The sequence below is a fragment of the Scatophagus argus genome, chromosome 10 (genome assembly GCF_020382885.2).
Source record: "Scatophagus argus isolate fScaArg1 chromosome 10, fScaArg1.pri, whole genome shotgun sequence".
NCBI lineage: Eukaryota > Metazoa > Chordata > Actinopteri > Scatophagidae > Scatophagus > Scatophagus argus.
Genome location: NC_058502.1, coordinates 11,252,970 through 11,270,650, shown reverse-complemented (window position 1 = coordinate 11,270,650; position 17,681 = coordinate 11,252,970). Strand labels below are relative to the sequence as shown.

The window sequence follows — 17,681 nt, the reverse complement described above, 5'->3', positions numbered from 1 at the left end:
GTGAGTAGAGAAAAAACAAGGAATGACTGCTCACAAACTGTTCTTACAGGAATAACAGTAAGTGAATTGTGGCACAAGCATTTGCACAAAATAAGATTTACTTTCTTTTTTTTTTAATCCTTTTTAGCCACGCTGCTCAGGCTCCTCAATTTTGACGTGAATACAGATGAACGGCTTCATCCACTGAAAAGCGGCTAGGATAGCTGATAGGGTTTTCTATCTGACGCATGCGCAGTATAAGTCTCCATTGGCCGGCGCAGGGGACAGCGGTAAGCAATGTTGACCATGTTTTTATCAAAACTAACAACGTTTGGTACCGTAAGTATTTCGTGCAAATTTGAAGTACAATTATTGATTGTACGCTGGATAGTTGCAGCCACTGGTGATGGTGTGTTTTTATGCTTCTTAAACATTGGCCATTCAATACCAATTGCCAGAGCCAACGAACATTCGGGCCTCTCTCGATAACAAATCCAGCACGAGGCTAATCTGGCAACAAAGCTAACGATGTGCGAAAGCTAAGCGTTAGCTGGTTAGGTATAGCTAACGTACTGGTTTTGGCATACACTAGAAGTGCTGTTTGCTATATCGTAGGAGGTAAACAAGATAAGTATAAATAATGTTAACGAAGCTGCAATACCTCGAAGCTTTAGTTAGCTGTTGTTACCCACAACGATAGCGGCATTAATGCTAGCTTGCTAGATAACCGTTCGCTAGCTGCTTGCGCTAGCCTGCTGACAGTTAAAGTGGCTAACGATAGTCAAACTGCCGTCGAGGTTGCTGTGTCAGCAGTTACTAATCTACGGAGTACTGCAGAAATCAAGGAGGAGTTTTTGTATGTTTGCGTACGATTAAGTATTGCATAAGTAACATTATTTACTTATTATTCATTTTACTGCTGCGAGCAAACTGCGTTAAAATATTGTGAGATAGTCTTAAGAATCAGTCAGTGGAAGGAACTCGATAAAGCTAAAGGCTGTCATGACTTTTCCAGTCACTGTGAACAGCATGCTAGCCGTTTCAAGGTGCCTTCAAATTAGTGAATGTAACGTGTTAAATGTAAAACTGAGTGCAGTTATTGCACTGACGACATAACATGTCATTTTCCCCTTTGTTTCGTTACTGCTTCTGAAAGTTTTGTCATTTTTTTTATTTGACTAGTCTTCATTGTTGACGCCTTGCTGGCTGCAAATACACAGACGGCTTTCACTAACCGACAGCATTGCAAAGTCAGTGGTGGCAAATTATGGACAGTCCAATGTTGCTGTCTGGAATTCGTAAAATTTTGGTTTTGGACTGTGATATGCGGATAGAGTTCAGGTTTGTGTGTTAAATATATTTAATATCTCAAAAGTATTTTATGCTTTTTGTTTGTTTTTGATTTGTTTTTAGTGACAAGCATCCCTGGCAAGCAGAGACTGTTTCTTAACCTGAGTGAGTCATGGCCCAATTCGGGGGTCAGAAGAATCCACCGTGGGCAACTCAGTTTGCTGCCACAGCGGTGTCACAGCCGGGCCACTCAGGACAGTCTCTCGACCTCAACAGTCTGCACTGTGAGTACAGCAAAGCAGAGGTTCTCAGCTGTTTCACTTCCGCTCTTACTGGATACACAATTATGCAAATATTTATTGTTTCACTGTTAGTTACTGAGTTTTTCTTATTGACTCTTATACCTTACATCACACCCTCATGGAATATCCTATTCTGCATCAACATCCTTATTCAGTTTGTTTTTTCCCCTTTCTGATTCTGGTGCCTTATTTTCTCTCTCTGCAGCTCTTGGTGTGCAGCAGCCATCTCTTCTGGGAGCTTCTCCTTCTGTTTACTCTCAGCAGTCAGCCTTGGCTGCAGTCTCTCTCAGCAACCAATCTGCTGCAAACTATCAGCTGTCTCAGCAAACTGCTGCCTTGCAACAGCAAGCTGCTGCAGCTGCTGCCGCAGCATTACAGCAGGTCAGTCACTTTGAGGGAGTTCTGTGTACACTAAGCAAGCTATACATTTTGCCATGGTCACATGCAACACTGTTTGATCAACTGCTATATCTTCCATGTTCTTTGTAATGTATATAGTCTCAGATTAATACAGCCCTCCAGCAGTATCAGCAACAGCAGCAGCAGCAACAACAACAGCAGCAGCAGCAGCAACAACAGCAACAACCACAACCTCCCCAGCAACCCCCTCAACAGCAACTGTACAATGTACCTCATCAGGTGAAACACAGGCTCATTTTGTTTTGTGTCACATTTTATTTGACATAGTCCTCTATGCATACTAGCCCTGGAGAATGTGTTTGTTGGTTCAGAGAAATAAATGACATTGCCATTATGCTTCATATATAGATTTGTCATGGCTACATATAGATTCTGATCTGTCAGCAATGTAGAAGTGAAGTGTTGGTGGGAAAGTAAACGCAGCTCATGTCATACAGTAGTAATTTTCATGCTTGGTATTTTCTGTTTCTTCACAGCTTCCACAGCCTCAGCAGGCACTGCTTTCTCAGGTAATGTGAAAATTGTATATATGTATCTATCTATATGTAAAGAGAGATGTATGTATATTTTTCTCAGTCCTGTTAAATTCTAGCATTTGACAGAAATCAAGGCCCAATGATTCCATTCCAGCTGAAAAGCTTAAGGAATCATTGCCTTATTGATTGGTTAATCACCAGTTTTCTTAATGGAGTTGTGTTTAGAGTAATTTATCTACAGGAGCAAAAGTCGAGATTTGATTTTGAAGCGTTTGAATGGCCATCATTTTTACGAATGGTTTTAGACTTGTAACCCTCTTTCTTTTTCCCAAACCTTCAGCCCCCTGTTGCCTTGCCTACCAGCCTAAGCCTATCCAACCCCCAGCAGACAGCCCAGATTACTGTATCCTACCCAACACCACGTTCAAGTCACCAACAACAGACTCAACCGCAGAAGCAGCGAGTTTTCACTGGTGTCGTCAACAAGCTACATGACACATTTGGCTTTGTAGATGAAGATGTCTTCTTTCAGCTAAGGTGAAAGAGTATGGTTCTTGGCATCTCTGTGTTTGTTGCGCAAGTGAGTGTGCTGGTGTAATGATTATTTGAATGCTCTCCATTTCATTACCTATAGTTTCTTCATTACTTTTGACACTGCTTTTTTCTTATGCTCATGTTTACCCTGTCCTTGTCATTTCCCATTCCATTATGTGGCACATGTGTGTATATATACAGTATGCACCCTTTTCAACCTGAAACTGAAGTGGCCTAAAAGACAGATGTTCCGAGGTGTCTAAATGTATTTTTTGTATCTCTTCAGTGCTGTGAAGGGGAAGACCCCTCAGGTGGGTGACAGGGTCCTAGTGGAAGCTGTGTATAACCCAAACATGCCCTTCAAGTGGAACGCCCAGCGCATCCAGACTTTACCTCAGCTAGCAAATCAGTCGGTGAGAACACTTGCACTCAGTTGCTTAAGAAGAAAAGGATAACATTGTTGGGCACATTAATACAAAGTGGAGGGGTTCTGCTTCAATTTTAGTTCACTTTTTGATTCACTTTTTGATTTTTTTTTTTGGGTGTCATTATAAACATCATTATTCATGGTTTTGAAACTACCCTTTTTCATGATGTGACGGCATGTATTGTGGCTTTTTTTCTTTGTTAAGGAAGTAATTATATTATATTTACTGTGTGAAGATATTCACAGGTGGTAGCGTTATTAACATTTGTAAAGAGTCAATGATGATATGTGAATTTAGGTTCCAAAAGCCCCCAATGTAGTCTTTCAAATTTGTGAAACATTTTCTTTGCTTTTGTGCTGTACTTTGTGTTTGATTGTCTGCTTCAGTTAAGTTCAGCCTATGGACTTAATGTACTTACTTAACATTGGAACACCTGCTGGCTTGCCACTGTGTTGGAAGTTATATGGTAAAATTGACAATGCATCTGTTTGAATTTTTGGATATCCCTAAGTGAAATGCACATATTCATTTTAAATCCTGGACATTGACCTGGCTTAGTTTGAGAGGCCAAATATATTTAAGTGTTTTGATGTTTTTCATCCTTCAAATTATGTAGTTTTTCCCTGTACCTCTGTGTCTTTTTATTGACTGTTGTGTTCTCAATCCCTCCTAGCATCAGCAGCAGCCTCAGCCTTTACCTCAAGCTTCCCCACAGCTTGGCAGCCTTTACAATGAGCCAGGGATGCAACTGCGCTACTCAGACATGCACTCCACTGCGGACAACAGACAAAATGTAACCCCCTAGCCCTGAATCACACAATTTTTGGTCCTTCACCCTACTCGGTTTCTGTCTTATACTTTGTTTCTTTGTTTCCTGACTTTCTTGCTTAACCTATTCATGGTGGACACCTTTTCTTAACTACAGTTTTTGCTTGTTCTTGTAGTTTGCTGTCGTTACCAGTGGGTAGAACCACATTTTTGTAGCGGGTTAACAGTACCTTCTTTATTTTAAGGAACATTAAGTTGTCTTACAGAGAGACTATTTTTATACCTATATATATATATATATTCATTATACATTTTTGACTGTACTCTTTGCAGTAGATTACAGCCTTTTTACCCAGGTTATATATATTGTTTATCTGAAAAACAAACTAATGTTTCTTGAACTGTTATTTTTGTTTCAGAGCTGTTTCTCATTTTGGGCTTCTTAATATTTAAATCAGCAAATCTCTCTACAGGGGACATTGCAGATGACAGGGACTTCAAGAAAAGCTGCTATAAATAAGAATACCTATTATGTAACATATTTTAATTAATGTAGGAACAGTGTGCAGTGTGAAACAATCATTGTAAGTAGAAATGCTTGCCAGTATATTATAACTTCAGCTCAATTCAGAAATCTCATGCAAAAGACTTTGTTGGAATACAGCAGTCTTTGTTGTTAGGATTGGCCTGAAGCACCATTCAGTACCTCACATTTAGATCAGTGTCTTAAGAACTAGACACATAAAATTTTCAGTGTTATTTATAGTTAATATTTCTGAATGGTGACATTTTTGTGGCCTTCTCTCAGTGACTCTTCTTCAGCCCGAGGCCCAGATGTTATCTCAGCACCATGTTTTCCATTGAACATTCTAAGCGCGGCGCTGAACTGATTATACTTTCTTACGGTCTTTGCTACAGATTGAATTCTGTAAGGGCGATCAGATTATCTCCTGAGACAAAGTATTAAAATATAGTAGTGAAAATTCTTTAACAGTTCCTATCTACACTTTTCTGATAACTGGTTTAACCATTTTTTATTGGTACACAGTGGTGTCTTGTTTTCCATTTTTTTCAGACAGGTCAAAACCTGGATTATTATTTTTATCAGATTCAACTGAAGTCGATCTGTGATAAAGCTGTGTCTTGTAGCAAATGAAACTGAACTGGACCGGCTTTCTGGGTTTAGATATTGATTAACACCAGGTATTGTTTTATCAGGATACCTTCGTTAAGATTTCTGTGATTGTTTCATTCAAGAAATCATTGAGACCTTTTCCCAGCTTCTTCTTTCAAGCAGCCACTGACCCATGTTTTTTGTACAGTTCATCCTGTTATTTGCTGAGCTGTCATTGGCATGATAACTGAAGATTATTTAAGGTCTGTCTTTGAATGTATGCTCACCTCCTTTTTTTCTTCTTTTATTTTCCCTTTTCTTCCTGTCCTTTACTCTAGAGCCAGCCTCAAGCTCCTAACATTATGAAGACAGCCCCCACCATCCTGCAGTCACTACCTCCCCCAAACACGTTCAGTGTTCCAGCCCCGGCTCCCCCTCCTTCGCTACTGCAGGCCCAGCTATCTGCTGCCTCTCTGGCCCCTCTCCTCCAAAACCCTCCCCAGCCTCTGCTGCCACAGCCTCCACCCAAAGGTAAAATACTTGTTAGTGAAATTACATTGATCCCATATTGGATATAGAGCAGTGAAGGCACCATTATCTTTTCAGTTGTTTGGCATGACATGGACCACAGACTTAAAGCTGTTTTGTGGTATGTGTTGAGTGTTTTCTAAGCAAGCAGGTGCTTAGCATTATTTCCCTTGTCTCTAGATGTGTTTCCCGGAGGTCTGCTTCAGCCTCCAGTGAGAATGATGCCACAGCCACAACCTGTCAGACGAATTGAGCCCCCACCTCGTTTCCCCAGTCGTAATGACCGAGGCCCAGAGCTCATTCTTAGAACTAAAGAGGAACGCAGGTAAGATGGTATTACCTAAAAATATTACCTAGAATAGGTAATATGCCTTTGTTATTCATCTTGATGCTTTTTCTCAATTTTTCAGTCGAGACAGAGACCGTGAGCGGAGACGGTCAAGAGAACGGTCACCTGCACGCAAACGTTCCCGAGACCGCTCTCCCAGACGTGACCGTTCACCTCGACGGCCTCGTAGGGTGGTTCCTCGCTATACCGTCCAGTTTTCCAAGTTCAGCCTAGATGGGTGAGTACGGTGTTTTCAGTGGAAACAGATCATTGTAGTGTTGTACTGCATGTCATTATTTGTTGAGCTATTAACTGTCCTCTGTGGTTTCTCCAGCACCAGTTGTGATATGATGGAGCTGAGAAGGCGCTATCAGAACCTCTACATTCCCAGTGATTTCTTTCATGCTGTCTTCACCTGGGTGGATGCCTTCCCTCTGACCAGACCGTTCCAATTTAGTAATGCCTGTAACTTCCACATCTTGCACCGAGAGGTGGATCCTGTAGTCAAGAATATGGCCGTGCTGGACCCTCCTGATGCCAACCACACCTACAGTGCTAAGGTATAATTTCAGTGTAAATACACTGCATCAGTTTGTCATCTGTCATCAAGACACGCACAAGATTTGGTGCGTATAAAGTTGTGGAGCTACAAACAATACCAAGCATAAATCAGTGAACAATCACAGATTTCACTCTTCATGTTAAACATATTAATAATTTGGTGGGTCTTTCATTGGGTCTTTCTCTAGCAACATAAACCTTTCTCTATGCAGAGATGCATTTGGGAGAAAGATATTAAGGATTAAAGCTAAATTTGTAATCCCTAAAATTTCAGTCTGGGTGATTTGGCTGCTTTAATACTACAACACTCAGTGAGCAGCTTTTTTGTCAGAAATACAACAGAAGAGCAGTTGTTGATTCTGTTTACAGTGCAGTTAAACAAGCTTGCGGTGTCCATCAATAATTCTGTTAGTCGTATTGTACTAATAACATAAGTCTAGTTTTATCTGCAACTGTGCAGAAATGCCAGGTGTAAATAGAATGTATATACACTATATGCAAGACATTCCTGCGCAGCATTTAAAAGTTGACTTAGAATTCGAATGTCACCAGCATGAACAAAGCCTTTCATGAATACTTTAAGGATAACTTAAAAGTGTTGTCTTTATGTTTCAGGTGATGCTACTTGCTAACCCCAGTATAGAGGAGCTCTATCACAAGTCATGTGCTCTGGCAGAGGACACCCAAGAAGTCAAAGACTCCTTTCAACATCCTGCTAGACTCATTAAGGTACATGACTCACTTTCCATACATCTAACATGTACATGAGCTGCAATGATGGACTTGTCCTATTCCATTGCTGAGTACCTGCAGTGTGGAACAATCTTGACTGATGTTGGCTCCCGGTGTTTTCTCTGTTGTTAGTGGATCCTCAGAGGTATGATTTTATGGACATGTTGCTGATCCTTTTGTCTCTCTCTCACTCTCTCTCTGTCTCTGTCCACTTTTTTGGTCGTTCCACGCTCCATACTCCTTTTCCATACTGTCATTCCCATTTCTATCTAACATATTCTTCTCTTTGGCTCTCTTTTGTACCCATCTGTCTGTCTGTCTGTGTCCTTTAGTTTTTGGTGGGAATGAGAGGTAAAGATGAGGCCATGGCCATTGGTGGTCACTGGTCTCCCTCTCTGGATGGAGCTGACCCAGAGAGGGACCCTTCAGTCCTTATAAAGACAGCCATACGCTGTTGCAAGGCACTCACAGGCATAGACCTTAGTCTCTGCACTCAGTGGTAAGAGCTTTTATTCTCATTAATATTTGTTATTCTCTTTGTGTTTTTGTTTAGACATGTTAACTCTGCTGGTATCAAAATTGCAAATTGAGTATATATAATATGCTACATAATGTTACTACCTCTATACTAAATCTTATCCTGGACATGTGAGGTGATATTTTTTGTTTCTTTTTTATATTAATGATTATTATGTTGTTAATTTTCAACCTATTATTTACTTTTATTATTTATTGTGTTTGTGCAATGTTATTTTTGGCCTTTTGTGTGTTATCGTCTTGGCTCTCTCTTTCTGTCACACTCTCTATACATCATATATATGCATATTTCATTGTGATGAAAAACGCATGGACTGTGGCTGGAAGCAGTAGCCTGGACCAGAAGACACTGTCATTACTTTATTTTTTTCTTTTCTCTCTGTTAAATATCTTACATATTTAACTGGCTTTCACTGTCCTGTTGATTCTGTCTCTCTTCGCACAACCCTAATGTAGTGCGTTAAGTGTATCCTAGGTTAAATGCAGAACACTCATCCATAATTGGCTGAAGCTTTAATGGGGATGAATATGGGGTTGTGATTTATTTTATGTGATTGTCTGTTAACTTTCTCAATATGGCTGCCGTAACCTGTGACAACAGTTGGAGAGCTGCAGACTGGGTCCATTTGTGTCTATGCTGCGTGTTGTATGGGAGACGGGTCACTGCAATGATATGTGCAATCATTTAGTGACCTCAACGGGAGGGAGTAGCTGTAGAAGGCTCGCCCTAGCAAGGCTTGCCTTTTATACTGTGCCCTGACCAGAATGTTTCTTTCCAATGCACCCTCTTCCTTTGCGACAGGTATCGTTTTGCAGAGATTCGCTATCATCGGCCGGAGGAGACACACAAGGGGCGGACAGTCCCTGCTCATGTGGAGACAGTGGTTTTGTTTCTTCCGGATGTTTGGCATTGTCTTCCTACCCGCTCAGAGTGGGAGGTGCTGTCACGGCGACTCCGGGAGCAGCTGTCTGAGAAGCTGTCGGCCGAACGAAAGGAGGCGGATGGAGAACAGGCACTGAACCGCTAATCCCTCTCTTCTCATTTCCGCTTCTCACAGGAAGGCACAGGAATTACAAAAAAACAAACCCCAGTTATACATCAGACACAAAGCACACCTCACCATTCACGCAAACAGACACCAACACAGGCAGATTATTGTTCCACTAAACCTCACCTAGGCTTCTTCTGTTTACTCTCTCACCTGTCCCCTTCTCCTTTGGTCCAATTCCTCCCTTCCTCCATCAGCACATCCACCTTCCCTCACATTCAGCAGACACATACAGTGGAAGCAGTGAGACTAGGTTGTGTTGTGTAGGCCCTGATCGCAACTGATAAAACAGCTTCCAGCAGCTCAGATACCTCATAATTGGTTACTAATCTGGGTGTAATCATGTTAATTCTGACTTCTTTGCTGCATTATTTTATGCAATATTTTCTTAAGATCCTTTTTGGGTGCTTGATAATTGGTGTAATAGTTTCTCAAATTTGCGCCAGTGTTTTTTCGTAACACTGGAATCTGAAATATTTCTTTACGCTGGAATCTGTGGAGTCAGTTGCGTGTGAATCGTGTGTGTTATAGAAATGTGTGTTTTTATGATTTTTCACATCAATTTTATATTGTCTGACTTCGAAAAGAGAACCTCCCCAAGTCCTGTTTCTTGTATGTTCTTGTTGTTGGATTCTACATTCTCATTTGGACTATATGTAGAGTTTGGTTTTTCCAGGGCAGTTGGTTGGACAGAAGGACAGATGGCTCCTATCTGACATAGGTGTATAAAGCCAATAAATGGTAATACCAAGTACCCCAGTCATAGACCATGGTAGGGCCACCCTATCCTCACTCCGTTTGGAGACCAGCTTCAGTTCACCTGATGTACCTACACACCTTTTGGACACACCTCTCATTGATTTTTACCTTTTTTTGTGTTCCACAGATTGATTGATTGGCAGCTGGGGGGTCATTTCTGTTGGTTTTTATAAGAGCTAGAGAGCTTCCCTGTGTACGCTTCAGTAGCAGTGGACTTAAACACAGTCGAGAGCTCACTAGGACGAGACAATGAAAGACAGATGTGACCTTGCTTCTTGCACGGATCAACTTTAAAGTTCACTCAGGCCTCGAGTGGTTTGCTGACTGTTTACTATCCCACCTCTTTCTCTCTTTCTGCCTGTCTCTGTCCTAATGATTTCCTGTCAAGGAGGAAGAGGAGAAGGATGATGGTGAATCGAAGGACGTTAGTACTCCCACTCACTGGGCTAAACTTGACCCGAAATCAATGAAGGTGAGGTTCATGGAGAAAGTCTCAGCACTGCTAGACTTAGGAGAACAGACAAGGAATTAACTTAGAATTATGTTTGAACCTCTGCCATAAAAATGTAGGTAAACGACCTGCGCAAGGAGCTTGATTGCCGTTCCCTGAGCTCTAAGGGCTTAAAGTCACAGCTGATAGCTCGCCTCACCAAGCAGCTGAAGGTGGAGGAGCAGGTGGAAGAGTCCAAAGAGCCTGAGAAACCGGAGAGTAAAATTCCTGAGGAAGAGGAGCCATCTCGCACTGAGGAAGACAGAGAGGTATAGAAAATTGTATTAATTCAATCATTTTACCAACAAGATTCAATTATTTGAGAAATGTAATAGTGTTAGTGACAGTTTTGTCATTGTGGCAACATTAAGGTGGACGTCTCCTTATATTTTTCAAGTTAACTGTGCAGTTGTTCATGAGAAATGTAGTTTTGTCAGTTTAGATTTATTATATATTTCATGTGAAGCACTCTTTTAACTGAAGTGTGCTTTTCTTTTAGGAGGAGGAAAGGAAGAAGCAGGAGGAGCTTGAGCGCCAGCGGAGAGAAAGACGCTACATCCTCCCTGATGAGCCTACCATCCTTGTACACCCCAACTGGGCAGCCAAGAATGGCAAATTTGACTGCAGTGTCATGTCCCTGAGTGTGCTGCTGGACTATAGACTGGAGGACAACAAGGAGCACTCTTTTGAGGTAAGAATAGCTGGTCACAGCAGTTTTTTGTGCTACAGAAAAGATGAAAGATGCACATGTACTATAAAACCAACTGAATATTTTTAATGTCTCTCAAACCAGGTCTCCCTGTTTGCTGAGCTGTTCAATGAAATGCTACAGAGGGACTTTGGCTACCGCATATATAAAGCCCTCGCTGCTTTTCCTGCCAAAGACGACAAGAAAGAAAAGGAAAAGAAAGCCAAAAAGGAGGCTGAAAAGCGTGACGTAAAGAAGGAAAAAGAAGAAGAGAATGAAGAGCCAGTAGTAAAAAAGACCAAAGAGGATGAGGAGGAGAAGAGGAAGGCAAGCCTCTCAATCCTAACTGGTCTTTTCAGTCAGTTATTTGCCCAAACGATTTGTGTTTTCATGCAGTTGTGTGACTTGTGCTTTAAACTAGAGCGATGAAAAGGCTGTGAGAAAGGAGTCGTCTCGTGATGAAGAGGAGAATGAAGATGATGGCAGCACAGCCAATGCTGAAGAATATGACCCCATGGAGGCTGAAGATGCAGATGATGACGATGATGATGGTACTGCAGTCTCTCTTTTTCTGAAAACACAACAGAACTATGAACTTTCCCTTACGAGTTGGTCAATGATGAGAAATCATGCACCACGCTGAACCTGTGATGGATACCCTTTCCACAGTTTCTGAGACCTTAAGTGAGGAAAAATATGGCTTTTTGAGATTTTGAATTTTTTCTTACAGTTGCATTCATTGAACACACAAAGCAATAATAAAGAAATTACCACTGTATTGTCATTATAGTCATTCAGCATTGTTCCACTCTCCAACTTGTTATATCTGTTTCTTTTTTCTTATTTTTTAGACAAGGATGATGACGACTCCAATGACAGAGACAGGAAAGACCGCAAGGATGACCGCAAGTCGTCAAAAGAGAGGTCGTCTAAAGACAAGGTTGGTTTGTTATTTTTGTAGATTTGTTCTAAAGACACTACTGTAGTGTTAACATGGTTGTTGGTGTAAATGTGGTTGTTGCTGTCACACCAGGAGAAGAAGCAGATGGTCACGCACAACAAGGAGCTGCTGATGGCTTTTGTCTACTTCGACCAGAGCCACTGTGGTTATTTGCTGGAGAGAGATTTGGAGGAAATCTTGTATACACTGGGACTGCACCTATCCCGTGCTCAGGTGAACACACACACACACACACACACACACGCACCCCAAACCTAAGAATGCCTCATGGTTTGTGTCAGGATCTGTGCGCTTTTTCGCTCCTTTCCTGCTGTTGTTTTTGTCTTTTTTTTTTTGTCTGAGGAACTCAATATACAAATAAACTGTCATGTTGATTTTTTTTTTGTCTGTCTCCAGATAAAGAAGCTGTTGAACAAACCAGTGGTCAGAGAGTCCTTTTACTACCGTAAACTGACAGACCGAGGGAGGGATGAACCCATTCCTTCCTTTAATGAAGCTCAAATCGAAAATCTCATAGGTGAGCTGACATGGCTCTCTGTGGTTAAAACTGTTTCCGTTAATTCTTTAGTAGTCAGTTTAGTACAATTTTAAAATCTATTCTGTTCTATTCATAAAATAAGTTTCACATACATGGCAGACAGGTCTTGCAAGTGATTTCAGTTTTATGAAACACTTTTCCTTTTTTTCTCCTGTCAGGTAACAGGGGGCTGCTTCCTGCTCCAAAAGCTCGTACTCAGTCAGAGGCCAGCGAGTCTGGTAATCTGATAGTGTATAATGGAGCCATGGTCGACATCGGCAGTATGATGCAGAAACTGGAGAAGAGTGAGAAAGCACGAGAGGAGATAGAGCAGAAGCTCATGGTGCAGGATGCCAAAATTGGTATGATCTGAATTGTGTTACGATGTATCTTTTACCTTGTGAAAATGATCTCATAATTTCACGAGTTGCAAGCTACACTCTGTGCCAGTAGTCCATCTGGACAAGGATCTGGCTCAATTTGAGCTTTGCTACAAAGACGCCCAGTCTCGCATCATTCAGCATTCTTCCTTTCATGATTTCTGTTGAAATGTGGACTGGTACATTGCTGCAAACACACTCATATGTTTTCTCATGTGCTCTTTAATGTTGAGGTTTACTCTTAATCGTTCGTGTAACTTTGTTGTCGTGTCTCATATCAGATGAAGATGCAAAGGTGAAATCACAGTTGGAGCAAGCTAACAAAGCCTTATCCAGGGAGCTGGAGGAGGTGAAAAGCACTCTGAGCCAAACTGAGGAGACTCTGAAGACTGTGGAGGAACAGAAAACAATGTACCACAACCAGATTATCAAAACATCCAACACCTTGATGACCTCCGTTAAGACGCTGCTGGGAGTGCTGAAAAAGGTGAGCAATTTCTTTTTTAAAAGAAATGAGCCCCTTTTAGGTGTGGAATACAGAACATTTCTGCTTTCATGTGTCTGTGTGTTGCATTTAATCATGCAGACACGGGTGACTTTTGTGTTAATGTTCTGTGCATCTTTATTCAGACATGAGATCAGAAGTTGAGAAGAGGTACTCACTTATACGATCATTTGGGAGAGCTAGAACAGCAAAAGTTCAAAACCCCTCAGGCTGGGCCACTGATGAATTTTAAGACTAACAGTACACCGCCCATTCAAAACATGCCTGTTCAACACAGACTGTTTGCTTGGCCTCTAGTATTTCTGTTTCCAGCTTTCTCGAGAACTGCTCACCCAAACTCCACTGGAAGCCGTCCATGTAGGGGTATTAAAACAGAAAAACAAATTAGTTGATGTCTCATTGGGCCTAACCAGAGTGTGGTGGTTTTAGAGAGCTCAAGATATTATACACTTAAACTGATTACTGATATTTTTTAAGTCCATTTTATCTTCCAGTCTCTGTCTCTCAGCATGTTTCATGTTTGCTGTGGTGAAATGAATTCAGAAATGTTACTGCGTGCAGCCTAATAAGATTGAAGACTTTAATGTAAAGTAATTACAGAGGAATGAAGCCTTATGAAGCTTTGGACTTTTCCTTCTGATTGTGCTGAAGAGAGAGCTGACGCCTCAGGGCTCCAAACTCACCAGATGTCCAAACAGTGACATCTGGTGACTAGAAAAACTTACAGCAGCCTTTTAAAGACTGGAGTCAAGATGCTTTTATGCATCATTGCTTTTATTGATTTTGTTCTTCTTTTTTCAAAAAGGGCGTTTCTAAATATAGGTGTTGTTATGTAATATGTTGTAGTAAAATCCTAGATATTAAAGAAATTGCTACTTTATATGAAAGTTCCATATTGATGAAGATATGTCTCCAGTGTCCACTGTGGGACATGTTTTTTTTTTTTTAATTCATAGTTGATATTTATATATTTAACATTTCATGAGAGTCACAGTGTATTGTGACTTGAGAATATTAATTAAATTAGCCTTTTTTCTTACACTTGTTTTCAAATGTTTTTCATATTTAAGATGTCCTTCTAGTGTGCATCACAACACTTCCCAGTTATGTGTCTGTCACTTAATCTGCACAACCCTCTAAAGTGTCAAACTGCTTTGTCAGGCTCCAGTGATGTCACCAGCCAAGTGGTTTTCTTCATTTGACACAAGCTCTGACACATTGTGTGTTATGGATGCTACAAATGGGATCATCACTTTCTGGAAATGGCATCAACCAATGCTGTTCACCCATCAAAATGTTGTTTCTTTACTTTAGTATCATCAGTCTCAGTTGTGTCAGTTTTTGTTCTGAGGTCTTTTTGCCCTGAGCTTTTACTTCCAGACCATAGTCAGCTGAAGTACTTCAGTACATTTGTTTTACTGTGAACTTGTGTTGTCATCTTAAACTGCAGTTCACGGTTTCGTGTTCCTTTGTATGGAAACTCTCAGTCCATTACCTGTTAGCTCCCTCAGCCAAACACACTGCAGGGCGCACCTGTTGCTCACCAACTGCTAGCCAGCTCTCCTCACACCAGTTTTAATACAGATTTGCCTTCTTGGTTTAACCAGTGAAACATATTTGTGATTTCCTGCCAGCAATAGTATGTGATTGAGAGGACTGATGGACCAGTACAAAGGGAACATTTCAAAATCTTCATATTTCTTGTAGGCTTTGAGCTGAATGCCAGCCATCAACTACAGTAATAGCATGAGAAGATGTGCTTCGATGTTGTCAGCGCTCGGTTAAGTTCGTCATTTGCCAAGAGAGAATCTGTCCTTTATGAACACATTTTCTGTTTCCATTTGGCCACAGATGACATCAGTGATGACGGGATGCTGTTTGAGCCCGGCGGTACACTGTGGTATTTTAGCGACACATAGAGAAACTTGAATCTCTTGTGTTTATCTGATCAGCCCTACAGATCTGATTTATAGAGATTACTGATCAAATTAGTTAGAAGGAATATTGGAAAATAGCGCTGGCTAATCAGTTGGTGCACCCTTGTTTTCAGACTTGCTTCATACGAGTGACACAAGCTGTGCAGCTTGACTATCATCAGCCAATCTCTGCCTAAACACGTGACCAGGGTGCTTGTTCAGACGTGACAGCAGCGTGATGAATTGCCACCAGGTTAATGTAAAGGGATAAATGTGTGAAAGGGGATTTATTCACTAATCATTTTTATTTCCTTTTCAGGATGAAGAAGGAGATGAGTCTGACGTCGCTGGCGATCACATTCAGACATCTCAAACAAACGGCGCTGACGAATGAATGACGCATTTAAGATAAACTAAGCTAATCTATAACACTGATTATCTTAAAAATTGTAAATATTCACTAAACATAATAAGCATAATTTGGCGGTTTTTATCTGGACCTGTTGTCTCCCAGGTACATGTAAAATTAATTATTGAATTAGTTCCCTTGTGTTAATTTGCCTTCGGTTTTTGTGTACAATAGATTTGTTTGAGGAGTTAGTTTTCTTACTTAGAATAATTTTAAGTCTTGACAATTTTGAATGCTAACTTTCAGTAGTTTTAAGTAATTTCAGTTGCTAACATTACATTTTGCCATTGCTTTAGCGTTGTTGGCCAATAAAATGCCACATTGTAGATTTGAAAGCCAGTATGTGCGAGTTGTACTTTGTTGTTTGAGAGTTTCGTTTTTTTCTAATGAGCAATAATGATGCTATTTATGTGCGAGAGATTTCATTAAATACAGCTATATTTAAAAGAAACTAATTTGGATGGTAAAGGATGGGAACGGGTTCCATGTGGTTCACACAGAATTTCTTTGTAAATTGTCCCAATCTGCTGTTTAACCACAACTGTTCAATAAACACCTTCAGTTTGTAGTTCTTTTTTTATTTTGCTGATTTAAGTGGTTTCTGCTGTTTTTGTTTTGTTTTTTCAAAGATATGGCTATGCATGGTTCCTGCCTCTCTTGGACCTTTTCCCTGTCTGCACCTTCTGACTATATCCACCAACTGCTGCACTGCCAGTTCAGAATTTCATGTTTTACTGTGACAAGCATCTCGTTTTCTGACGAAGGAAACTACACACGAACCAAAAGATAAGCTCAATGATTGTGTTTTCTTCTGGAGGAATCTTTGCTGCAAAGAGACATGAACTCTTTGAAATCCATTTCTGAACTGTGTGTTTTGGTTTGGCTTGTTCTAGTAAAGAGGCACAATTACATTCGAATGTGCTCCAAAGCAGGCAATTTTATTTTTCTATTGAAAATGTGCTCTACGGATGTCTTGTGCAAGAGTAAAGTGGTTCATTTTTAACACTACACGGAGTCTATGTTTTTGGTTTTTTTTTCCCACCTGTTATTTAATGCTGTGATAATAATGTCTACTGTGAACAAGGCCTATTAAGTCAAAAATAATTCTGAGCAACACAATCGGGGTCAGGACAAAACAGATACGAGCTGTTTTTCATGTGAGGTAGGCCTGTCATCCCCATAGAGGACACTGGGGTCATGTCCTCTAACAATTTTTATTTTTTTTTATCTTTGGCAGGGTGACTTAATGGTTTTATAAACCTTGTGTGATTTTCCATTCTAAAATTAAAAAGTAGATTATTTCTAGTATTTCTTAGTCACTAACACTGGGTTTCGGTCGGATGTTCCGTGCTAAAGCATTAACAAAAACCAGTGACACGTCTGCCATTTAGTCCATTCCTTTCTGTTCAAATATTGACATATCTGTCTGCTCCCCAGATGTCCTCGGTGGACCAATATCTGTAGGTTTCAGCTGTTAAGAGCTAACTTTTCAATTACTGTTGGGATAACTTTGCTTTTTTACTATTTAACTACTGCATTGTGCATCCTTTGACAACTTCCTGTCAATTTGTCCTCGTGGGGGTTCAGGCTCTGGGTTTCTGTACAGCACCTAGGGACAATTTTGATTGTAAAAGGTGCTATATAAATAAAAAAAGAATTTAACTGAATGTGAAGCGCAGTGTGACTCTTTAGGGTCACTCAGCACCATTAATCAGTAATCTTATCCCCGTGGTCAGAGAGAGAGAGATTGTAGGTGTGACCGGGCACAGCTCTGATGAGGAAAATTAATTATGTAGCATATTGTCATTGAGATTGTCTGAGGAGCAGGGAGGGTCCAGCCTTGCAGCCTCTTGTAGATCATGCACCTTTGAAGCTTTTGTTTCCTGAGGTGTCTCTTTTATGTCTCTGAGCCGCTGGACTTTGTGACCTCCTGTCGATGTAATTCTAGGTTGGTTTCCTCTCCCGCCACTCCCTTCACAAACAAACACACTTCACCTCACACCCTTTGCT

At 40.7% G+C, this 17,681-nt stretch overlaps 1 protein-coding gene across 3 annotated transcripts; it reads left to right on the top strand.

Annotated features, from left to right (window-relative positions):
• The first annotated feature begins 161 nt into the window (after nucleotides 1–161).
• ccar1 (cell division cycle and apoptosis regulator 1) lies at nucleotides 162–16,239 on the top strand. 3 transcript variants are annotated; one of them, XM_046401942.1, is made up of 26 exons: nucleotides 162–269; nucleotides 1,393–1,553; nucleotides 1,777–1,952; nucleotides 2,070–2,210; nucleotides 2,468–2,500; nucleotides 2,808–3,004; nucleotides 3,288–3,414; nucleotides 4,103–4,222; nucleotides 5,650–5,842; nucleotides 6,020–6,164; nucleotides 6,250–6,405; nucleotides 6,502–6,727; nucleotides 7,344–7,457; nucleotides 7,793–7,959; nucleotides 8,800–9,010; nucleotides 10,194–10,277; nucleotides 10,376–10,564; nucleotides 10,795–10,986; nucleotides 11,089–11,310; nucleotides 11,405–11,534; nucleotides 11,835–11,923; nucleotides 12,017–12,157; nucleotides 12,341–12,461; nucleotides 12,641–12,823; nucleotides 13,123–13,328; nucleotides 15,582–16,239. In XM_046401942.1, exons 2-26 carry the CDS (start codon nucleotides 1,442–1,444, stop codon nucleotides 15,654–15,656), a joined length of 3,750 nt encoding a protein of 1,249 aa, XP_046257898.1. In that variant the 5' UTR covers nucleotides 162–269; nucleotides 1,393–1,441; the 3' UTR covers nucleotides 15,657–16,239. The 3 variants fall into 3 exon arrangements, with proteins under 3 accessions (XP_046257898.1, XP_046257899.1, XP_046257896.1); XM_046401943.1 differs by lacking the exon at nucleotides 162–269 and adding an exon at nucleotides 295–318; XM_046401940.1 differs by lacking the exon at nucleotides 162–269 and adding an exon at nucleotides 349–597.
• The last annotated feature ends 1,442 nt before the right edge of the window (nucleotides 16,240–17,681 follow it).